General features: G+C 44.9%; 1 protein-coding gene across 1 annotated transcript in view; it reads left to right on the forward strand.

Moving 5' to 3' along the window:
- SYN2 (synapsin II) overlaps nucleotides 1-25,311 on the forward strand; it is a 202,674-nt gene that overhangs the window by 176,188 nt on the left and 1,175 nt on the right. Inside the window, exons 8-12 of the mRNA XM_053929697.1 lie at nucleotides 3,301-3,375; nucleotides 3,857-3,959; nucleotides 5,292-5,441; nucleotides 18,480-18,540; nucleotides 22,536-22,782. Of these exons, the coding sequence (XP_053785672.1) occupies nucleotides 3,301-3,375; nucleotides 3,857-3,959; nucleotides 5,292-5,441; nucleotides 18,480-18,540; nucleotides 22,536-22,782 (636 nt within the window). The remainder of the gene's footprint in view (nucleotides 1-3,300; nucleotides 3,376-3,856; nucleotides 3,960-5,291; nucleotides 5,442-18,479; nucleotides 18,541-22,535; nucleotides 22,783-25,311) is intronic.

Genomic DNA, 25,311 nt, shown 5'->3' on the forward strand with positions numbered 1-25,311 from the left:
TAAAATTAATATTTATTTTTATTAGCCTTTAAGTGAAATATGGCATTCTCCTCAGTTCTGACCAAAGGCAACAGATGGTAGTAGTAGCAGCAGCATGAGTGACTTTGTCACCAAAGATAATCACAGAAATTTGTATATTTTTATACAGTTGTGACAGATACCTCTGAATACCAAGTACTGTTATCACTACTAAAGGATCATGGTAATTATTAGACCTGCTACTACATTTACCCCTGTGAACACCTTTGTTATTTATAAAGAAACATTTTTTATTAATCATACATTTGTTTAATATTTTGTTAACTTTATTTGATAATTATTTTAAATAATTGAGTTCCTTGTTATCCTGTGTTCTTTACTGTATACATTTACACATCTTATCTATTTTATACATTGAAAGGAAAGGAACCCATATGCTTCACCAGACTGCCAGAGCACAGAAAAAGTTAAAACACTCCTGATGAAGATATATAGCTTTAAAAACACTACAGAGCATTAAACACCTAGTGGTTATAAGAATAGATGACTTCTCCACATAACTGTGTCCATTTGCCAGAATGGAAAGTTAAAAGTTTCCTCTGTTAGAATGTAGATAAAAATGTTAAAAATAAAAATAAAAAAACAAAGATTTAAGAAAAAGAAAAGATTTCAAGACTTCCTAATCTTCTGTGATATACATAAGAATGCAATGGTTATAATTTCAGTTTTGGAAATACTAACCTCCCACTTTTAGAAAAAATTTGTGTGTGTTAACAAAGACAGAACATTATATATATGAATTTGATCTTTGCCACTCAGGACTTTAGCAGACTTCAAGGTTGAGCAGCTTTCCTTTTCCTTACCCATCCTTTCCATTTTTCTTCCTTCCTTTTTAGTCTTTCTACTCCCCACCCCTGGAGTTAGTAAGGAGCCCTTTTCCTGTACTCCCTTCTCATACCTATAGTTTAGCCCTTTTCACACCTATGATTTGTTTCCCTCTCCTCTGAGGCGAGATGATAGCATCATCTCTGCAGGCCCCCTGCCTTGTGCAGCAAGAGGCATGTAGTAAGCACCCAGGAAGTATTCAGGGAACAGTTCTTACAGAGAATTGAGACATAGAATTTTTTTTACCTTCGTTGTTAGATTCCTACTTTTTAAAAGTTTATAGTTTTTTATTTATAGCCTTTCTGCTTCAGAAAGGAATTTAGGATTGCTTTAAAATTATGCACAATGTAAGACAAGATAATTTAAAAGACCATTAAAAAAACTATATAAAATAAGCAGGAAAAAAAAGAAATATGTTCAGGTACCTAGGAAAGCAGATTTCCTATCCCTGAATATTAAAATACCCTAAATAAACACAAGATTTATGACAATGAAGCAAGAGTGTCTTGATCCTTAAAAAGGGGACATGCCACATTTTTAAGGGTTAGGGTTTCCAAAAGTGATCAAAATAAAGCATAAGAGAATCCCCAACTGTAAAGTGAGGGCAAGAATACCAGCCTACTCACAAAAGGGGGGTAGCAATGAGGCTCTGGTGAGGGGCTTGGGAAGAAAGAACCTTGGAAAGAAGTCAGTAATGTACGAGTGTGAACTGTTATTACCACATCAGTCCACTCACTGTGCCTCGGGGCTCTGAAAAACTAGCTGTACCAGGTTTCTCAGTGTCTGAAATCAGATATCTAGGGAGGGTGCTCCTGGAAACTGCTGAGAGGAGACTAGCACATCAATTTCCAGTCAGTAGTGAGTGATAAGGACAGCGCATGACGGACTCTGTCACTGGTGTGAGCAGGGCTTTTCTGTCCCCTAGGACATCTCCATCTTCTTGGCTGTGTCTGAGTGAAGATTAATAATTAAAAAGACATACTCTTGGTATTTTACAGTTTATTGAAAATCCTAAGCAACCTGTGTTTACAAAGGGATAAGGGAAGCTCATTCAGGTGAAGGTCACTCAAGGTCACCCAGCAAATACAAAACCAGAAACCAGGTTACCTGCCTCCTATTTAGCCCAAGACTAGTTGACTCTAACACATGTTCATGGATGGAGGGTGCAGCGGTTATAGCAGAGAACAGGTTGGTGACTCGATTCCATCAGCTCCATTTGATGGATGAAGCAACTTAAACCTGAAGAGGTTAATTGTCTTGTCTAGGGTCACATTGCTAATACTGTAGGCCCTCAGAAACCAATTTTCGAATAAATGAATAAGTGAGCTAGAATAGAAGCCATTAGGATATAGTCCCAAGAACTCTGAGGGTGTTCCCAGGATCAATAGAATTCACTTGGTATATACAGTAGTTCCCCCTTATCTGTGGATGCCTGAAACCTTGAGTAGTATCAACCCCTATATATACTATGTTTTTTTCTATACCTACATATTTATAGTAAAGTTTAATTTATAAATTAGGCACAGTAAAAGATTAACAATAAATAAAACAGCAATTATAATAATATACTCTAATAAAAATTATGTGAATATGATGTCTCTCTCTTAAAATATTGTTGTCCCCACCCCTCTTATGATGATGTAACATGATAAAATGCCTGTGTGATAAGATGAAGTGAGGTGATTGAGACATTAGTAAGTAGAATAAGGGTTCCTTGAACAAAAGCACAGATACCACAACAGTGGATCTGATAACCAAGCTATTAAGTGAATAATGGGTAGGGGAGCATATGCAGTCTGGATACTTGGACGAAGAGGTGATTTACATCCTGAGTGGGACAGAGCACTAGATGTTATCATGCTACCCAGAACAGTGCACAATTTAAAACTTAAGAGTTATTTATTTCTGGAATTTTCCATTCAATATTTTCAGACTTCAGTTGACCACTGGTAACTGAAACCATGGAAAATGAAAACCATAGATCATGGGGGAGTATAGTACAAAGTCAGTCCAGGAACTAAGTGGATAGGCTGCTGGGAATACAAGATAATACATACCCTCAAGTGGTTTACAGGCTGTGGACAGAAGACAAATTAAATAACTAAAGTAAAAAATAGATGTAGGGTTATAAATGAGGTACAGGCAAAGTCCTAAAGGGGTTCTTAGGAGAGTAAGTGCTTACCTGGTTGAAAGATCAGGACAGCTCCATGGAGCCAGAGCAGTGGGCTGGACTCTCATAGAGAAGAGGAGAGCATTTCAGGCCAAGGTTTGGCAGAGGCAGCCAGGCTCAAGGCTCAGCAGACAGGCCCCCTGGGCTCTTTGTGGGAGAAGCAGATGAGCAAAGCAAATTGTGAGCTAAAATTCTAGAAAGTTTCATGCCTTCCTCTTGCTGGTGTGGCTTACCACCTTTCCTGTCCTTGTGGGACCTTGTTGTAGGAGGACGTCCATCTCAGGGAACTGGAAGACAAACACTGGTTCTGCAATGCTGGAGCAGATCGCCATGTCAGACAGGTGAGTGAAAAAGGAGTCCAGTTCCTAGGCCAGCAAGAGTGAGCCTTCCATAGATACAGATGTGTAAGAATTGAGTCCTGCCTAAAGGGAGCCTCTAATCAGACAGGACAGATACAACACAAAGGCCCAAGCAGGCAGTTAGCAAGATCAGGTAGGACTGGGTTATGTGCTAAATTATGGAGCTAAAGACTGAACATACCACAGAAGTTCAAAGAAAGGAGTAGTTACTGTGGGCTGCAGTAGCTGAGGAAAGGCTGCCTAGAGTTGGTAAGACCTGCTCTGTGCCTAGAAAGACAGGTAGGATCTGGAGAGCAAACCTGGAGGGTACTAAAGATAAGGCAGTGTGCTTGATGGGGGTAGGAGGAGGGCAGACAGGGGAGGGGTGATGGTAGGGGCCAAGGCAACAAGGAGAGTGTGACCAGGAAGCAGACTGGATGTGAGCTAATGCCCCATCCTCAGGACACCTTCCCATCTCCTCCAGGTACAAGCTGTGGGTGGATACCTGCGCTGAGATGTTTGGTGGCCTGGACATCTGTGCAGTCAAAGCTGTACATGGCAAAGACGGAAAAGACTACATTTTTGAGGTAAGTCAGGCCCAAGGAGTTTTTCAGTAAGAGACAACTCTTACGGCTGGAGGCCGAGCTCTTTGCTTGATAACTATGTGAGCTGTCCAGACTACATCTAGGTTAGACTCTCCTGGGTTATGGGAAGGTTCCCAGCACGTGACCAGTGGGTGTACATAGCAAAACACCTCCACCAGTGGGGAGCTGTTGTTTCCAACCAGCTAGGCTAACCCACACTACAGGTAAGAGTTACCAGATCTGGGTTCCTGGGGTCCTAGCCAAATGCCATTCCTCTGGGAAGATTAGTGTTTTTACCGTTCTTGGTCTCAAAAAGAATCATTTAATCTGATATACTCACTTTGCAGGTGAGAAAACTGAGGTCTAATGCCATGATCTTGAGCCCAAGGCCACAGAGTGAATTATTGTCCCAACCTAGGCTAGTACTCAGGTCTCCTGGATACAGATTTCTAGAACCTCAATGAGCCTTGGAGAAAACTTTACTCAGTCTGGTCCTCAAACACAACTTTGCTGACTTCCTTTTTTTGTATTAAAAGGAAAGTCAGTGGCAGTATGAATCCTTCACACACATTTCTGCCCAGTCTTCCTGTGAGCAGGAAAGGCCGCTTGCCAGGAGTTGGTGGTATTTCAGAGGATTAGTGTCAGGAGTCCAAAGTGGGCATCAGAATCTATTCTGTGGTCTGCTTGACATGTAGTGTTCTGATCAGACCTCCCCTCTCTGCGTGGGCCTCAGTTTTGTCATCCATAAATGAGAGAGCGGGAATACAGAGTCTAAGATCCTGGGCAGGCAGGTACTTCCTAAAGTGGAAAAACATTGATCTGGATCTTGAGGTATAGGAAGAATCAGAATTGGGGCAAAAAAGGAAGTCACCCCAGGTCATGAGCAAAGGCAGGGATCTAGTTATTTAATGGTTAGAGTATGTGTGGAGATACAGATTGCGTGGGTAAAAAGTCAGATGAAAACTGCCTGCTCCTAGCCAGTTAAGGGAATGGCCTTCAGGTGTTTCTGGTTCTTCTCCCTGCAAACTTCTGCGCCTTGGGTCTATACTCTATGCTGCTCTCCACCTGTCTCCACTCACTACCTTCAGTAATCAGTCTTTCAGTCTCACTGGGTACTGGCCTAGGTGAAGGTTGGGGGAAAGCCAACAGCAAAGGTTTGAAGAAGGAGAAGACAAAGGTCCTCCTTCTGCAAAGGAACATGGCTTCAGCTGAAGAGAAGAACACCAGCTTCATCTCCAACCTCTCTGCTGGCTTAAATCCTTCTTATTCTGAACAACTATACCAGGCCTTTAATGTCTCCAGACCCTTTCCTAACTGGGCCATGTCTTCCACCAGGTCATGGACTGCAGTATGCCGCTGATTGGGGAACACCAGGTGGAAGACAAACAACTCATCACCGAACTAGTCATCAGCAAGATGAACCAGCTCCTGTCCAGGACCCCTGTCCTGTCTCCTCAGAGACCCTTAACCACCCAGCAGCCACAGGTAAGCAGCTAGAAAGAGACACAGGAGAACCAAGAACCATTCCCAAGCCCACTGATCTAAACTGTGGTGGCTCTAGGATGGAACAGATGTCAGATACCTAAGGCCTGAAAGGGATGTATGGAATCTTTTCCCTCTTCCTTTCTTTCCCTTCCCTCCTTTCTGCAGGTCTAGTGGGAAATCTACCTTGAAGTTTTTACGGAACCTAAGTCCCTGTGGCTCTAGAATGAATCAAAGAAAGGCAAGGACCTGGGCCCGAGGGTCTTTAGTCTCATCTAGGAGCTATGTCACTTTTCAAAAACATCCCCGAAGTCTTCTCTCCACTGAACTTTTGTATAACGAAGTGGCAAGAACTCTCAATCCAAGAACTGAGGCCTAGTGTAGCTCTTCCCCTAGTAACTTTGAGGGGAAGTTACTACCCTTTCTAGGTAGGGTTCAAGTTTTATCATTTGTAAATGAAATCTCTCAGAAATCTTTCAGAATTTTATGTCAAATGATTAGGGAGGTTAAATAGAATAGTGACTTAGAGTATGGACTTTGAAGCAGGAACTACCCAACTTTGAATCCTGGACGCTCCATATATTGCCTTTGTGACCTTGGACATTTTAATGTTACTCAGGAGAGATCTGAGCAGTGACACCTCTCTGCTGGGGTTGTTATGAGAATCAATTGAAGTAGAAAAACTAAAATATGTCATAGTACATCAAAGCACTCAGTAAAGGCTACCTGTCATTACCCGAGTTTAGCCTTGTCCTCGCCTCTGAATTATGAGTTGAGCTGGCTGAGATTGCTTCCTATTTCTGTGCCTTAGCATCTTTGCTTGCCATGATCTCTTTTGGCAATAAAATTTAAATTTTATGGAAATGATCTCCGAAGCATAAAAGTTAAGTAACAGAGATAATTCACAAAAAATTGTTTCCACCTCACAGAAAGCATTAGCTCTTCTTTGGTATAAGCCCCTTACTTTGTAAACATTAATATTCCAGCTTAAATATTTTAAGGAGAAATCTATCAGAATCACGGCAGAAAACATAGTAAGGAATGAGCTTCCCTAAATGTAGGGGCTCCTGCAAAAATCCTTTGTAGCAAAGTCAGTCTGGCTCAAGGATAAGCTTTTCTTTGCTTTGCCTCATATTTGAAGCTACAGCAGAATATTGTGGAAAGAAACACACCAGTGCGGGAATCAGGACACTCAGGGGCTAGTCCCACCTGACATAACATTATATGACCTCGGCTAAGTCATTTCCTGTCTTCAGATCTCTCTCTCTTCTCACCTATGGAATGGAGCTGAATTACATAATCTCTAGATTCCTTGAATTCTAAGGTCACATGAAATGTGGCATTACCCCAACTGCAAAGTCTAAAGACACAGTCCTCCACAAGGCTGCCCTCCCTCTGACACCAATGGAAAGTTCAGAGTGTTCCCAAAACTACCTTCAGGTTTGATAATTCTTTGGAAGGACTCACAGAATTTATTGAAAGCTATTATACTCATAGGTTTATTATGGGAAAGGATACAAGTCAAAAATAAGCCAAAGGGAAATACATAGGGTAGAGTCTGGGAGGGTGTCAAACATAAAACTTCTGTTGTCTTTTGGATGCGTTACCCTCCATATGTGACAATACACAGGACAAATTGCCAGCCAGGGAAGCTCACCTGAGCTTTGGTATTCAGGGTTTTTATTGGAGTTTCATTTCATAGGCATTGACTGAACAATCGCCTGGTTGAACTCAGTCACTAACTGCCCCCTTCCTGGAGGTCAGGCTAATACCTGTGGCCTGAGAAGCCCACCATGAGTCATCTCATTATCATAGATGATCAGGTGTTGTCTGAGGGGCCCCCACTATGAATAACAAAGACACTCCCATCACTCAAGAAATTCTAAGAGTTTATAGGTTACCTCTCAGGAGTAGGGGGCAAAGTCCAAATCTCTCCTTGGGCAAGGCCAAATTCTTTATTACATACATAATTAAATTAATTCAGCAAATGTTTCTCAAATGCTTTCCGGCCCTTGTGGGCTAAGGCCATGCCTCATTCATCTGTGTTTCTACTGACCAGCCCAGGCCCTGCCTAAAGTTTATGCTTAAAATTAGTTAATAGACCTAGGGTGATAGTGATGAGTAAGATACATTTTCTATCCAAGTTGTTTATATTCTAAATTGAAATCATGGTGAATTCACAGAGGTTGTCACCATTTCTTGGATGGTGTCTTCTTTTATCCTCAGTTAGCTTCTTCCTGAACCTCGTGCCTTGAACTCCAGGCCACCCAAAAGTCAGAATACACCCAATAATGTGCCACACTTGACAAAACACTGAAACTTGAGCTTGAAGTCATGACTGTACTGATCATATTTCCACCTCCCATTTCTCCCTCATAGTAGTGTTACAGAACAGACCTGAGGGGGGCGGTGAATGATATACTATTACTGAAAGGACCCCCCCTTTTTCTCTGGGGGTCCCCCCAACCTACTAGGTTCACCTTGCCTGCCACCAGGGAGAGACATCTCCCTGCCAGAGATTGGTGAAAAGGAAAGGAATTATTTACTTAAAAGCTATTCAGATTTAGAGTAATGAATTAATGTTTTCTTTTAAATACTAAAGTCCTTTAGAATATCCACAGACGCACACAGTCCTTCCTTCTCCCTCTGCCCTAGTCTGGGGTTCCATATCTCAGGAAAATAAGTAGAAGTCCGTGATTCAGGCTCCCAGCACCATCAGCTGTGTCGCCGCCACAATCTCCAGTTAATCCAAAGCCATGGGGCACCTTCTCATGGCCCACCAGCAAGAGTCCTTTCACCCCTTTTCTTCCTGGCATAGTCTCTCCAATAATGAAACTAAGTCAGTCTGCTTTAAGCCATTTAGCAAAAAGGAGCAACCCAAAGCCACGTAGTCCCCGCTTTGGCATGGCTGCCATGCCTGGGTTTAAATCCCAGGGCCAGTCTTCCTCTGCAGCCCCATTTCCAGCCCCTCCCACAATCTGTTACACCTGCCAACATTCCCGTATTCTTCCCACTTTACTGGGCTGATAGTAAGTCCTGGCAGGTGTGGCCCCATGGCATAGAGCCAATCATCTCCAAGCTCTCATGTGCTGGCGCTGTAACCAGGGGGAGTTGCCTCCCAGTTACATCTTGGGTGGAAGTCAATTCCACCCCCCAGCTCAAAGCATGGCCACAGCTATTTCACATATCCATGAAACCAGTTAAAGGTTATAGATGTGTTAAGTGATTGTGCCAGGGGTTAGCTGCACAGCTGTTGCTGTACAAAACAGCTCTGAATGGCCCTGCTCCATGTGTCCCATCCCCCAGCTCAGACTTATGGGGGTGAGGACATCCTATATGTATATATATATATATTGCTAATATTTCCTGGACACTTTGAGTTCTGGACTCCATTATAAATCCCTATTTGCCACGCCTATCCCCCTCCCCCCCCCCCCCCCCCCCCCCCCGCCCCGGCGGCACCCTGTTACAGTAGCACCTTTCCATTGCTCACATTTCAGTCATCATGGCTCCAGGCCATGGAGCTGTCAGACTACATTGCCTTCCTATTCCCGCTATCACATCTACGGACTTACCTGCATCTTTACCCGCGTGATTTCCCCCAAGCAATTCACATAGGCCCCTACCTGCCTCTTTGCCTTCATACCATCCCAGCCCTTGCTCATTGTGCCCTTTCCATACTGGTAAGGGCCTGTCTTAGCTGTATCTTCTCTCTGAAATGCTCTTCCCCTTATTTTTGCATGGCTGGGTTCTTCATGACAGAAATTGAAATTTCTTTAAACATCTAATTCAAAGTTGCCACCTAGTCAGTGACTACCATCTTCCCTTCTTTAATGTTCTGCATAGCACTTGCTATCAGCTAGGATCATTCTCATCTGTTTCTTTGTCTCTCTCACTGGAATGTAAGCTCCTGAAGAGCAGGGACCTGTTTACTGCTATATCTCTAGGGCCTAGCAGAGTAGGTAGCACTAGTAGCCACTGAAGACATCATGGATATACTAAGGTGAAAGGGAGGGTAGACGTGGTCAGCCCAGGTGCAGCCAATGGTTTGTGGTAAAGTTAAACAATAACGAAACTAAGTCAGTCTGCTTTTTATTATCACCATGTGATAGTAATCCTGTACAAATGACTGTGATGAAAACCTCTCCTACCCACTCTCATCTCCCCCTTCCCTCGATATGACATTGCAATGCATAATATTTATTGAATGAGTTCCCAGCTGGAATAAATGTGTTTAACAGCCCTAGCAGCATATTGGAGTTGGTGTTAGGGTTCTAAGAATGATTTGGGTAGTATGCAAATGAAAGCGATGTAAACAAAAGGCCATTACCTGAGCCCCAGCAGGGACTTTGCATGACAAACGGAGCCCTTAGGTGGTCACAAAGTCCTGTGCCATCCCAGGCAGTCAAGCCCCCTTGCTGGCCTCTTTCTTCTGTGGCTCTGGCAGCTCAGGCTGGAAAAGCATCTGGCCTGAGTCACAAGCCCTAAGAGCTGCTTCTTGCTCAGTATTCTAGATCAAGACAGGACAGAAATAACTAGCCATTTGTCTACCTTTCTCTCTTTCTCTATCCTTGCCTACAGTTCCTGAGCTTTTATTTCTTTGATTCTAGAAAAGTACCTAAAGGAGGCTGGGGGGGGGCGGGTGGGGAGGGAGAGGTGAGCAGAGGGCACATCTTACCTTGTTGTCAGCCAGCCCCATGGCCTAGGATGGATTAATCATAGAAAACAAAGTCATAGGAGTGGGCCCAGCTAGCTGCTGTGCCCAGTTTGAAGGAATAGGGGCAGGAGTATAAGAGGCACTGGCTATGTCTCTGAAAGCAGGGAGGTGAGTGGCAAAGCCTTATCTGGCTGGTGACAGCTTAGCCTCAGCCTGGCTCGACTGCTACGGTGTTAGGGAGACAGTTCTCAAGGTGGTAGTGACACCTGGTGGCCAGTGATGGCCAAAGCTTACAGGCTACATACCTACAGAACCTCCTCCCTGTAGGCCCTGCTCTCCCATCTACTCTCACATTCACTGACGCTTGGGGCCTGTCGTCAGGGTCTGAGCTAGGCCTTACGTCCTGGGGCCCTGGAGAGGTATGGGATGCTCCCGAGACTCCGGGAACCAGAGAGAGAACTTCAGGTGGCCACGGTTTTCAGGTCATGCCCATAGAGGTGGCATCCTAGTACTCTCCTTCATGTAGCTCATCTTTTTCCATTTCCCATTACACTGCTCCCACTCTTTTTATTCTCCTGTAAAATTTCTAGGGCCAAGGGACTGAATAGCTAATGCAGGGACTTTAGACACCAATAGGCTTTCTATTTGGCTTGTGGGTTAAACCCATGAAGAGTGATTTGAAGACCCAGCCTTTGGAAGCATTAATACATGTATGGTGTCCAGGAGGAAGACCAGCCTCTTCCCCTACCCTGAGCTGATCGGACCACACCCGCAATGTTGTTTTCACTCTGAGAGTCATCGTATACCAAGGACCAACTCTAACTCTAACTGGAATGTACTCAAAGGAGAGAAAACCAGGAGGTTGAGGCATTTGGCAGATGTCTTTTGTAAGAGTTGAAAGAGCTGCAGTTGACTAGCAATAGTCTCAAGGAGTCCATGATTTAATATCTTTAGCTCTTTGATAGCTGTCTTAGGATAGAACTGGTGCCAAAAGGCAAACCTGCCTACCGGAAGGCAGGAGTAAACTCTGTAGCGCTGCGAGAGGAAATTGCTGCTCTGGGAAGCAGTGCACGACTGCCACATCCTTGGTGATGTTCAAGCAGGGGCAGGATGAGCCACCGTCAGGGACATTGTAAAAGGGTGGGCTAGGGGCTAGGGCTGTTGGAGCAGGTAACTTTTAAAATCTCCTTCCAGATCTGAGATGCTGCGATGCAAGCTATGTACTAGCCACAGACTTCAGAATGGCAGGGGTGAGAGTTCAGAATTGAAGGACAGAGGCCTAATAACCTCTGGTCTCTGGTGGTCCATTTGACCAGTCCTTGTCACTAGCTCACTGGTCTAAAGTGATACTAAAAACATTTTCAGCCGCATCTTTCCAGCCACAAAGGCTTGAAAAGATGAGGTTTCTTGAGTGCAAGGAGACCAAGACTGAGAAGGTGGTTTCGTTGCAGTCTAAAGGGCCATGCAGTTAGGGAGGAGACACAATTCAGATCCCAAACATGGGACTAAGAGAGCTTCACTTAGCTTAGAAGAAGTAAATTGAGGACAAATGAAGGGCCTTCCTGCTTCCCACAGCAGGACTGGTTTTAGAGAATTTGTTCCCCAGTGAGTATAAACTGAAAATGTGAGCAGATTTGAGGCAGGTTCAGATAAAGTCACTAGTGACTAGATCCCTTAACAGACTATTAAGAGAAACCAACTATTTTGGAGCTGTTGTAACATTTTAAGGACATATTTAATCACTTGAAGTTGACATTCTGACCTTGGGTGACTTGGCTTTCAGTGCTCCCATAGGTCTCGTGGACTGCCCACTTGGGACATTTCTTGTGTCTATAGGAAATCACTGGTTATGAGAGAGCCCAGACCAGGAGATGAGCTCTGCCCTCAGAACAGCCATTTCCCTCACAAAAGAAAGAGGGGGAGCTCAACCATCCTTTCAGAGGAAGAAAGATGGGCATTGGTGGCTGCAGAGGTGATCTCAGAACGATCTTAAGGTGCCTGAAAACATGCTGTTCCCCTTGCTCTGACTGAACCTACAACCTCTTGACCACATTCCTTCCTGCTGCCTCATTCCCCCTAGGGTCCGAGACCAGGGGAACAGGGCCTGGGGGAGTTGATCAGAATAGTTCTGTGGTGTGTCCAGCAAGGAGTTTGGCCTGGCCTCTTTCCTGGGGCCAGACCCTGAGACCCTTTCCTAATTTCCTGTCTCAGATATGCTGAGCAAGGCCTTCCTCCTTGGTGGGGGCAGCTGGACTCAGGCCAACAGCTCTCAAGAGTTGAATCACTTAATGTCTTTCCTTCCTCAGCTTTCCATCCTGCTGGGACCTCAGATAGGAGCTCACATCTCCCAGCTTGTCTGCTGAATGCCACAGGATGACAAATTAAAGGTGTCTTTGACAAAAACCTACAAATCTGCATCATGGGTTTCTCTATCAGACCAGTGATTTCGTTTTCAGTCTCTTCTGAGACTAATATTTACTGTTTCTGAAATGACTTTTCTGTATCTTCAGAGACCTTGCTGGGAGCAATCGGTGATACATACTGAACTGCTATGTACCAGGTGACAGGAAGCCACCTAACAATATCCTCTCCACTGATTCATGAAATCCTTCCACTAGAGATTCATTCCTTTGGATTGATATTATTATTTAAATAATAGTGATATTGCTCGCTTATATAATTGCTTTGCCTAGTACTTTACAGTTTACAAAGCACAGCCATTATTTTGAGCCACTCACCCTAGGTGAGATGGTTTGGGCTGGTATTTCTATCTCTGTTTTACTGGTCAGCAAAGATAATGCAAATGACTTATCCAAGGTCATACAGCTTATTAGCAGGAAAGCTGGATCTTCTGGTTCCCAGCTCTTCTGGTGCCCTTTTGATGCTTCTACCAGAGTACAGGGGATGGTAAGAATGGATAGAGCTGGGCCTTTTGACCCTATGTAAGGAAAACCCTTTCTCTCCTCCTCCTGACAACAGAGTGCTAAACCTGCCAACCTGGAGGAGTCTCTGAGTTTCACCAGCTCTCCCATGTCTCCTCCCTGGCTTCTCTCATCACTAAAGCCCGGTAGATTCAGCGTAACAGGAGACCAGCTCAGTCACCTTTTGATGGAGTGCAGCAGCACATTCTCCTCGCCAAGCCCCTCAAAGCCTGTGCCTGCTCAGCCCCAGCAGACCTGGGATCTTTCTGGGCCCAAGACTCTGCAGCTGTTAAGGGCCTGTCTCATTTCTCAGACACCTAAAGAACTGAAAAATTCATGAAAGGGTTAATGGAAGCCCAGAGCCAAAAGAGCCTGTAGAAGTCATCTGCCTGCAATTACATAGCATCTCTGACCAGAGATTGTCCTGGCCCTGCTTAAATACCTCTTAATACCAGAAGGCTCTCTACTACCCAAGCCAACCTTTGCCCTTATTTAGACCTTGTACATCTGTCTAAGTCAGTCCTAAATGCTTTCATAGTTACCTCATTTAATCTTTCCAATCAGCCTGTTTGGGAAACTGAGACTCAGAGATTAAGTAACACCAAAGTCGTATCAGGACAGATGTCATTTCCGCATTTCTCACCATCTTATCTGCTCCATGTATCCATTTTATTCCACTCAAATCCCCCTTAAAAGAGGTGCCCATAACTGGTTGCAGTGCTCTTTTTTGAGTCTTATCAGCCAAAAGAGCCATGGTCCTGTGATCTCCCCTTTTTGAGACACTGATGCACCTCCAGTTGCATCAGATCTATGGCAGCAGCGTTACAAACTGATACCCTGTGAGCCCAGGGTTACTGGGGTTTTTTCTTTATGCTACTATAAGGCCATTTGTTCCCCCTTCTTTTTTGTGTGCAGCTGGGCACAAGTGTTGGGCTTCACATTCTCACCTGTTTAAGTCAACCCAACTTCCTAAGGGAAACTGCAGCTCAGTCTGGCCGTGAGTTTCTGCTATGGGCTGGCTATAGGCCAGACTTTGGCAGTGACGCCAGAGTGGCCAGACTTCTGTGGAATTTGGCATCCCACACAGCTCTTGGTGACCGGACATAGATCTCGTGGTAGCCAAATCCCACAGGGAATTAGGCCCTCAGTCCCAGCAGATGGATGGCTTGTGGGCGGAACCTCTAGTGTCTCAGCCTGGCAAGGGACAGTCCTAGGGGACTCTCCTTTCACCTCCTGTTGCCCCTGGGAAGTCTTCAGTCTATGACTTCAGTGGACCCGAGGACAGGAGAAGCTCCCTAGGCGCCCAGACAAGGGTAGCCAAGGCATATTCCCAGGCTCCAGCCCAAAGGACTACCTCTGGGAGCTTCCCTTGAAGCTTTTGGAAGGAACTTAAAGGCTCAGTTCATCCTTGAGTATCATATTTGTATAATTCTGTGGCTGAGGAGAGCTGAGGCCAGGCTTCACAGTATTCCTACCATGGTCAGTTCACCTTGTGAGTGTCTGCAGTTCTCCCATTAGAGCTTTACATAAGGGATTGTAAAGGGTTTCCTGGAATCATAGATTCTCATGGTTGGAAGGAACTGTGGTATTCCTCTACTCTATCTCATAATGAAAAAATATTCTCTGCAATATCTTTGTCAGGTAATTCTCTAGCTTCTACACGAACACACCCATTTCCCAAGACAGCCTCTTGCACTATTTTTACTATAGAAAGTTCTTCCGATAAGTGAAAGTCTACCCTTCTGGAACTACTATCCATTGGCCCTGGTTCTGCCCTCATACTCTATGATATTCCATAACTGTCTCTGAAAATAACAACTCTCTGGGAGAACATCTTAAAATGTTTTCGACCAATGTACAAGGTGATTCATTGGCAGCCGTCAGTGGCACAGGGTGAAGCCCTGGGGAAGCGGACTGGCAAGAGCCAGTCTAGTGGTTCCACAAAGTATGTGAATTTTGCTGTCCTTCATCTGAATATCCCTCTCAGGCAATGAGGCCATGGCACTGAGGGCTTGTCAAGTTACCTAGAGGGGTCTATAACATCATTACAACAGAGTAAAGTTCTTTGACGCCCAGGAATGGGAGCACGTTTTAGGGGATATTCCATCACGGGAGTGAGACCTAGGAAACAATGGAGCTTCCGAGGAAAAGGCCTCATCAATATTACCATCCCAGCAGCTGTTGTAAATATTTTATTTAGCAACTGCTGGGACCAGGGAGTTATAGATATCTAGGTAGACATACAGAGAATCAATCTCACTTTATATCTCAAAAACCTTTTGAAGAAAGGCAGGTGCAGAGGAGCAAAATAACTTGCCCAAGGTCACAAAGCTAGTAAGTGACAAGTTTAGATTTCACCCAAGGTCTGCCTAATCTGAAAACCTAATTCCTCAGTCAATCTACTACCCAGTCTTAAAGTAGACCTCGACTGCTTTGTGTGTGTATGTATGTTGGGGGTGGGGTTAATATCCAGCCTTATCAAAGCATGTTAGGAACCCAGGTAAAAAAGGGAACCTGGTTTCCTGTGCTCTCATTCTTAAACACTCTATCCTGGCCCCTGACTCCTGATCCAGTTGGCAGCCAGGTTAAAATAAAGATCACAATGGGAAAGAACTGCTGGGCCGGACATGTCCCAGATTTGGCTGGGTCAGACAGTCCCGATGGAAGCAGTAACTGCCAAGATCTTTGAGGGTTGTTTGGACTTTACCTGCTGTGCCTGGTATATGGGTACCTGCAGCAGGACTCAAGTTTAATTTCTTAACCTGACCATTCTCAGAGCTGCTCCCTAGAGTTGATACCAAATAAAACGTGGTTTAACAGATAGGATTTAACAACATTTTTCTCTTAAAAGACTTACATTCTGCTCCATTTGGGATTTTCCTTGCAGTCGTTGTTGCATGCTCATGTATTTAACGAGCATTTACTGAGGACCTCTTACATGCTCAGCTCTGTGCCTGAGTGTTGGTAAAATGATGATAGTCTGGAATATTCCAAAATATCCCCAATTCTATTTTAACATTTTAATAAATAACTCCCATATCCCAGGCCAAATATCCCAATTTTTCTTTGGAAAAGAATAGGCACTGGATTTGATAGGAATTCATGAGAAGATGCAGACACGTAGTCCATGCCCTCAAAGATCTGACGTTCTTCTTGGTAGCACCATCCCAGTCTTTAGGACAACAAGGCAGCACTGCGAATGCCCTCCTCAGTAGTATGAGTCTCCCAAGTGCTGTTACCAGATTCCAGAGAGAAGATGACAGTCAAAAGGGGCAGTCAGAAGGGGAAATTTCATGCATGGGGTAGAACTTGACTTAGACCTAAGGGTGTGTAGGATTGGACTGGTAGAAAAGGAAAAAATGTATTTGTGGAGGGTACTCACCGTAAACTATGGAGTGGCCTAGACTAGACAATAAACAGGTAGGGATCAGGCCTGGTAGGAGCAGGTGTATTTAGGACATGAGGGAGAGAGAAGACCAGAAGGGTCAGTTCTAACCATGCTGAAGAAAGTTCCTGGTGTCAGCCTGAACAATGCGGATGCTATTCTGTAAGCAATGAGAAGAACAGGTGAGCATCAGACTGTCAGGGCTCACTTCCTGGTTACATTTAGCCACCACTGTATGACCCTGGACAAATTACCTGACTTAAATATGCCTCAGTTTCCTTATCTAGAATTAAGAATGTTGATAATAGTATCCACCTGATAGGGCTGTTGTGAAGTTTAAGATAAATACGGCATAGGGGTGTCCATCAGTTACCAAGCATATATAGTGTTAGCTACAAATTATGTAGAGTGCTAAGTTGACAATTTTAGGAAAGGAGTTTAGAAAGATAATAAGTAGCTATCAAGAGGATATATTGGAGAGAGAAGACACTAAAGAATGAGAAGACTATTCTAGTATTCTAAGCTCAAGGAATGATATCGACCTGATCAGGGTTGGTCAAGAAAAGATGGTGAACTTTAGATGCCAGGAGGGAAACAGTGATGGGTCTTGATGGCTGACTGGATGGAGTGGCTCTCTAGCTGGCCTGTTCGGCGTGGGTATGTATTTCAGTGCCAGGACTCAGACCAAGCCTTGTGGATCCCATGAAAGTGCTCAGAAGAAAGAGAAAGAAGTATTGGTGTTCTCGCTGTGATGTGTGAGAGACTGGGGATATAGATAAAATGCGTGCCCTCTGATGTGGCATTAAGGACATTTCAAAGGTTCCCTGACTCCTTCTATAGGAAATCCTCTTCGTAGAACAGTTTTAGGCAACACTGTTATTAAAAGACCGTGGTACTAGAAAGGGCAACACTTAATGCTCTCTTGATAGTAGAGCTGAAAATGGGCCTTACTAAGCAGGACAGATGAATGGCCAGAATGAGAAGCTTCATGGGAAATGGGGAACAGGAGGAGAAACAGTTTTACTGTGGGAGTAGGGCTGGGGGCGGGGCATGTCACAAGGGGTGAGCAGCACTAAAAGAGGAAGAGGGAAAGTGCTGAAAACATACTCTCAGCCCATTTCACAGCCTTGCCTCAAAAGCTCCCTCTTTGACATCACCATCGGCACACTTGGCAGCCCTTAGGCTTTATAGAGCATTTCCCCTTTGCTGAATTCATGCTCCAAATGCTCACTGCCTTTAATACAAGTGTTAGACAATCTGAAGTCACATGCATCTTTGATCCTGTCAGGGCGTAATCAGAATCACAGCTGGGAGGAGAGGAAGCATGGGAGTGGAGCCATGTTGTTGGGTAAAATGTGATGATGCTGTTTGAGAGGGAAAACAGCTTGGCCTTGAGCACTTTTACAAACATTAACATCATATTCCTTCCCTCTGGGTAAGAAGAGTTCTGGGAAACAAACAACTGTCCCCTCCTTCAAGTCCCTCCCTGTGGGAGTTCTAGCCAGCCCAAAGAGTGGCTCTGATCCCTGAGTCAGCTCTAGAGCTGATCCCACCCAGCAGTTAACTCTGCAGGAGGAATGAGCCAAGTCTAGGCTAGTCACCTGATGCAGGGCCCTTCCCACCCCCCATCCAACCTCCCCCACCACTCTAGTCCCTGGAGTCACTAAAAGCCCAGGCTGCTCCTTAGAGTTTGGTGTTGATCCTTCCCTTTTCTTCAGGAAACCGGGCCAGTGAATATGAGGGGGAGCTGGACGTCAGGCAGCTCACATAGAAGAAACCAGATGCTGATGGAAGACCCAAAGCTTCTTATAAGTCTAAAAGGGAGTGAAGTGAAAAAGGGGGTTGAGGAGGTCTCAGACACTGTGTATTAGATTGGTTCTAAGACCCAGGTCACCTACACCTGTGTCCCAGCAACAGCCCAGAGGCTGAAAAAATTTCTGAGGCATTTCTGGAACAGCAGCAACCTCTGGGCCAGATCCCACTGGATCCCATTGCAGCCATACTACAGAGCCACAGGGCTTCTCTTGGGAATCTGCTTGGAGTTTTGTTTTTATCTCTTTTGCATTTTTGTCTTGCAGAGTGGAACACTTAAGGATCCGGACTCGAGCAAGACCCCACCTCAGCGGCCAGCCCCCCAAGGTTGTTTACAGTATATTCTCGACTGTAATGGCATTGCAGTAGGGCCAAAGCAAGTCCAAGCTTCTTAAAGTGATTGGTAGTTAATTTTTCAAAGCAGAAATTTTAAGCCAAAAACAAATAAGCAAGGAAAGTGGGGAGGGGAGCAACAGACCCTCCCCTTGGTGCCGTTTCTGCGTTCTTTCAATGCTGATTGGACTGTGTTTTTCCTATGCAGTGTCAGCTCCTCTGTCTGGTTGTTTACCTGTTCCTGTTTGTGCTTGTAATGCTCACTTATGTTTCTCTGTAAAACTTGTGATTCCAGGGCTGTTTGTCAACAGTGTACAAAAGAATTGTGCCTCTCCCAAGTCCAGTGTGACTCTATCTTCTGGGTGGTTTGATAGTATTTTTTAAAGTATTACATAAAATGTGGGGTGAAATAGGACCAGGGGGTGGACAGGGGAGAAACAAAGATTACAAAAATAAAACCCAACTTCTCTCCTTATGCCCCCACCCCCACACAGGCTTAGAGTAAACCACCCCCGAACCTCTGCTTAATCTCCATGAATGTGCTTGGGATCTTCAATGAACTGTGCTTTTTGCTTTCTTTCTGCATGACTAGAATAACTAGATAGAAGTTTAAGAGATTTTCAAGGTCTAATTTTCATAGCTTCATCCGTTGAATCTGAAGCCATCCACCTTTTTCTCCATTTGCTAAAATTTGGTGCAGTTTCAATACCTGTGAATAGGCTGGCTGTGCCTGTAGAGCTCTTGTGTTTTTAGTGATGACATGAAATGTAAAGAACAAGCTATTTCCAAGAATGTGTTTTGTATTTTACATCCCAGTGTACCCTTTGTTTTTATTATTAACTAATTAGCTATGAGATTAGACAAAAAAAAAATGGGGCCGCTGATGTGCAATATCAAAGTGAACTTGTATTTTCTGTGTTGATCTCAGTCGCCTAAGTTGTTTCTTCTTTGTTGCTGTTTCTGAATCGGCCATGTGTGTGCTTCTGAGGCTGCTTTGTATTCCCCAAAGCTTGACCTGTGTACAGAGATGATTCTTTAGCAACTTTGGACGTAGACTGCAGGGAGCTACGGAAAGTCTGGGAAGGATTCGGCCATTCTACTTTTGGCCTCTCCCGAGGCATCATAACATGAGACCAAATTTTAACTGTCCCATTTCACCTGAGTCAGACACTGCCTATAGAACTCTGAGGTGGACTCCTGCTTTAATTTTCAGCTGTTATGAGCTCCCTCCGGAGTCCAGAGAATAAAGAGCTTTATCTTTCCTGGGAAGAACTGTGTCAGATACTACCGTGTGTGTGTGTGTTTGGGGCAAAGGCTGCACAGCTGTGGCTCTTGAAGAACCCTCACCAGTTTGTTCTCTTTCCTCCAACACACAGTTCCTCGGCAGTGATGAGGCAGTTAATTAAACCAGGCCTCGGGTCCAGTGCCTCATCTTGCCATCTCCTGGCCAGGCTGGGAATGGGCACCAAGTGGCCTCCTCTAGCACCACGGTTTGTGGAAGTTCATGCCAGCAGTTTGCTTTTAGAAGGAATGCTTCTGGCTCTACTTTTACATTCCCTCTCACTTCTACACTGACACGCCACCATTCCGGATTACTAGGTCTGAGGAATAACTAGTGTTGACAGTATGTAACATGGTTTATGTCTCAAGGAGCACTGCCCTTGTTTCTCCTTTGGTTGCTGGTAAATTCTGAGGCTACAGGGAAATGCACTGAGTGTGAATGTTCTTGTCTGTGATCCCTTCGTTAGATGATAATGGTCGTCGATCTGCTGTAAATAGATACATATATGCATCTACACGCTTCCAGGTGGGTTGCATAAGAATCAGGTCCTTAAATACCTCCCAGTCTGATCAAATGATAGAAAAGAATAAAGCAACATTTCTCAGAATGGAGGAATACATTTATTTATACTTTTGTCCAAGTGGTGAGCCGATGGTGGTGTTGCTTCTCTGCATGTTCTCAGTGTGAACATCCAGGTGCTTTTCATGTGACATTTATGAACCACAAATACAAAGTCGCCATTTGAATTCAGTCAGGCTCTAGGGTGGTATCAATCCTGTCTCTCAGTAGGGGGAGAAACTGCCAAACAGAAGCAGACAGCTTAACCTGACTGTCACGTGCCCTCAGGCAGCATGCTAAGGGACAACTCTGGCCTGGGGAACATCTACATCACAGTATAGGATTGCCACTGAGGTGTTTTGTACCCATTTCTTTTCTGATGTTGTCTCCTTTTTTTGTACTGATCCAGCTGGGAGAACCTCAGCCAATGCTGGAAGTGTGATTGAAGTACCTCTCTTTTGTGACTCTCTTGTACAGCTTAATGTGCAATAAAGGAAAAGTTATATCTGTCTTCAGTGTTAAGTTGTAAAGTTTCTGGCTGTTCAAGCATCTCTGTACAGGTGGGAAAGCTCTCAGACTTCTGGTGCAAGATGCTAAGCTATCAATGTGCAGTACTTTCCAAGAAAATGCTAATACAAATGATACCAAACTTTGGAAGAGGCAAAAACTGGTTACTATGAAATAATCTGCTAGTCTGTCATCTTTGCTAGTTATCTAATTTGAACCTGGAACTTCTTAGACATGCAAAATTCCATTTATTTTTTCATTTATGTGTAATCAATCCTTGTATTAATCGATCATTGAGGATAAAGTGGAGCTCGTGCCATGCTGTAGGGACACCGGCTGACAGTCATGAGTACACAGTGTGGAGACACAGAGTTCTGACTCTCTGGAGGGTATGGTGTTCTGGTCTTTCTAGAAAACAGTTACAACACAACTTGTAGCTTCTGTTAAATTTCTGTAAGCCCTCTCCTTCCAGTAGGCCCATGGATGTGGATTCTGAGATTCAGACTGAGAAATTTCCTTCCAGGGAAATTATGCATCATTTCCACTAGTCCATCTGTGCTGATGGGGGCATCTTTTGACTTCTGAGTGTAGTAATCCACTTCAGCAAAATCAGAGCTGTTGGTACCACACTTACTGCCTATCAATCCCCAGAGAAAGGGTGGCCTTTTTTCTTTCCAGGCCACCAGATGGTTTTCTGTCTCATGCTGGGAGAATGGTATCCTGGTCCTCTTAGGGGACAGAGGGGAGTCTTCTTTGTCAGGTGGTACCCACAACATCTCCAGGGAAAAGTGGGGGTTGGATTTCTGGAGAATTTTATCATATTCACCTGAAAGGTACAGGAGCCCCTAAGGATGATAGTAAGAGGCAAAGGAGTGCCTGGGAACAAAAGGTTTACCATAGTCACGGGCATGAGCTAATGCTAAAATGAAGCCCTGGTAGGGTGAGGTGTGGAAATCAGATACATGGAGGCTCAGAGCAGGACGAAGGCGTTTCATAAAAACAGTGTAAGTCAGTGATCGTCGATGATCGTAAAGCACAGAATGTTTTGGAGAACTTTCTCATCTAGTATCATCTTTGAAATACTACCATCCTGAAAGAAAACCAAAAGTAGGCGGCCTTTAACAGTATTATGATTGGAAACACAGAGGCCCAGAGAAGTTTGCTGATTTGCTAAAGGAGTCACTGATAGACTATGTCTTGGGTTTTCTAATTCCCAGACCAGTGCTCTTTCCACTGCCCTGTACTGTGTCTGCTGTGTGGAACTTGAGACCTCCTAGTCTAGTATGGGGCAGGTTGGCATGTACCTGAGGAACCTCTGGGGAAGAGGGGTGAGGTCCCTCTGGTCTGGGTGGTCTTCTGTGGGGAGTTCACCTCTGATTGAAGCCACTCATCTCATGGTTTCTTCTCTGTCCTCCCGACTTCTGCTGTGACTGAGGTTCTGTGTCTCTGAGGAGAAGCAAGTAATGGCAATGTAGAGGGTAGCCAGGGACTAGCTCTGGAACCCTTTAGAGCCTCTGGTGGCTTCTTGTCATAGAGCTAATCCTTTCAGTAATTAACTAACCACACCCTTTGAGACCTAGATTCTAACAAGGAAACCCTTTGATATGGTTAAATTATGAAGTTTTTCTTGTACTGAACCTAGGGGGCCCTGGGCAACCCCAAGGAAAGCAACCCCCAGCCAAGGTGCTGCCTCCACGTCGGCTCCCCCAAGGACCATCAGTGCCACCTTCCTCCTCTTCCTCCTCCTCTTCTTCCTCCTTCTCGGCTCCTCAGCTGCTGGGCGGCCCCACCACCCACGGAGATGCACCCTCCAGCAGCAGCTCCCTGGCAGAGGCCCAGCCACCCCTGGCTGCTCCACCACAGAAGCCCCAGCCTCACCCACAGCTCAAGTAAGAGACAACTCAGCAGCTCCTTGCCCTCCCCTCTTCCTGCCCTTCCTTGCAGGCTTGGGGCTCCAGGGGTGCGAGAAAGCACCTTCAATCTGGCCTCTTCCTCCTCCTCCACAGATATTTTTGTGGGGTTTTTTTGGGTTTTGGTTTTGGGGTTTTTTGGGGGGGTGCTTGGGTGCCTGTTTAGAGTTGATTGGGGAGGATAGGAAAAAGGGAAGTGAAAGTCTAAGGTCTAGCTAGAAGCTCAAACCCTCCCTTTTCTTCCTGGGGAGTGGCAATAAGGCAGTTACCACCCATTTTCCTACTCTTGTATTAGCTTAGGGTGTTTTTCTTTAAATCCCATCTCCTACCCTTTTTTTCCATTCACTTTCTTTCTTTCTCTGTGTGTGTGTCTCTCTCTCTAAAAAAAAAAAAAAAAATTAAATCCTGTTTGCTGCCTCTGACTCATAGTTTAGGGTGTGCAATCAGCAGGGTTGCCCAGAAGGAAAAGGGGAAGTAGTTAAATCCATTTCAACTTTTTACCTTCAGCTTTGTCTGAAGGAGGTCAGTTTCTGGTGCAGTCATCAGAAAAGGGCCCAGATAGAGACCCTGAGGAACTCTATTCCTCATTCCCAGGAGTAACTCCAGAAACCCCCATTACATTGTCCTGCTTCAGAGGAAGAACTGAGGACCCCTAGGAAACAGTACCGCTGTGCTTGGGAGGAACTGCACCTGGATGTGGATGGTGGTCGGTCCCACCCTCTCCCCCAGAACTAGAGATGGCTCTCTTCAATTTCCCCACACAGTCTGCACAGACAGCCTTAGCCTTGGGGGAGTAGTAGAGATCCATCAGTGCTTCTCAGAGTAAAGTGATGGGACTCTTTAGAGAGGGAGAAAAGGGAGCTTAGAATTTTGGAGTTTAAATCAGCCACTTAGAGATTGTCTAGCAGTTGCATAGATGGGAAAACATGGCTCAGAGAGATTCAATTAATTTTCTTTTGCAAAAACCCCTTTGCTAATTAGTGGCATAGCCAGGATTAGGACTCAGGTGGTCCAGATGACCACTTTCTCTGGGTCTTCCAGTCCTAGATGCCAGGAGAGTATCACCAACTCCCCAGCTCTGGCCAGTGGCACATTTCATATCTCACATACCCTATAACCTCTCCTCAACCCAATTTTTTTCTGTATGCTGACTTTTTAATCTCTCCTACCTTCTCCTTAGCCAACTTTGGCCCCAGTTTGAGGGCAGATCTTGGGGTTGTCACTGCCACTGGGCTGAAGTTGTTGAAAACAGCCAGACTTTGATGAAGGAGGCTTATACCCAGTGCCCTCAGCCTGTGCGAGCAAAGGAGTCCACGCCTCCCAGAGACCAGCTTGTTGGGGCTCATCCCCAGCCCTGATGAAAGGCAGGGCATCTGTTCACAGTCACTGCAGGAAGAGAAAAACTGCTCACACTCCTGTGGAATGAAGTTTCTGGGGTTTCACCCTGAATGTAGGGTAAGAGTGGGAGTTTTAACACACTGGGAGAAGAGTTCTGGAACCAGAAACCAGCAGGAAAGAGACACAGCAGAGTGAGAAAAGACAGGCCAGTGGAGACACCAGACCCGTGTCCCCTTCTATATATAGTGCTGGGCTGAGCCTCCCCTCGACCTCCTTGCCTTCACAGTTTTTCCCTTTGAATCACTTATTTCTCTAGGGATAAATCGGTTCCTAACATGTGTATGATATGGTTTTTTGTTTTGTTTTGTTTTTTCATTAGAACACTACCTGAGTTGTCCCTCACTATCCATGGAGGGGATTGGCTTCAGGACCCCCTACAGATACTCAAATCCCAAGATATTCAAGTTGTTTATATAAAATGGCGTGGTGTTTGCATATAATCTATATTTGCATATAGGCCACAGTAGGGCATGCTGACATATTTTCATTCACATGGCTTCAGCATAGTGCTCGGCTTATGGCAAATTCAAGTTTGGTTTTTAGAACTTTTTAGGATTGTTTTTCAAATAAGTTTGATCCACGGTTGGTTGAATCCGTGGATGCGGAGGGCCGTCTGTGTCCTTGCCCCAGGACACCCGGAGCCGCCCAGACCTCAGTAGGGCTTCTCTGAGGAAGGCTGCACAGGGTGATTTCGTCCATTTTAAGAACAGGTAAATTGAGCATTAGAGTCCGTGCCAAGCCAAAAGGTTCTTTTAGAATCAAAGAAAAAAGTAGAATATAAAAAGCTCTATATAATTTTACTAAACCTCTATATAATGCAAGTAAGAAACCAAATACCAGAGAAGCACATGGCTTGCCTAAGGTCAAGAGTAAGTGACTGGCAGAATCAAGACTTTGACCCAGATCTTCTGATGCTGTCTCCACTACTTGACAGTTCATGGAAAAGAGAATGCAAGAACCCATGGGCCCCTAGTGGCTACACTTCATAAGAGGGGAAGGGTGTGAGTCCTAGACTAGTACTTACCAAGTTGGGGCCTCTGAAACAGCCTGCTGGCCCTTTAGCATTAAATGAAAGAAACATCCTTTGAGTAACCCCTTCTTCCTCTTTCC

Source organism: Desmodus rotundus, chromosome 8 (assembly GCF_022682495.2).
Source record: "Desmodus rotundus isolate HL8 chromosome 8, HLdesRot8A.1, whole genome shotgun sequence".
NCBI classification, from domain to species: domain Eukaryota; kingdom Metazoa; phylum Chordata; class Mammalia; order Chiroptera; family Phyllostomidae; genus Desmodus; species Desmodus rotundus.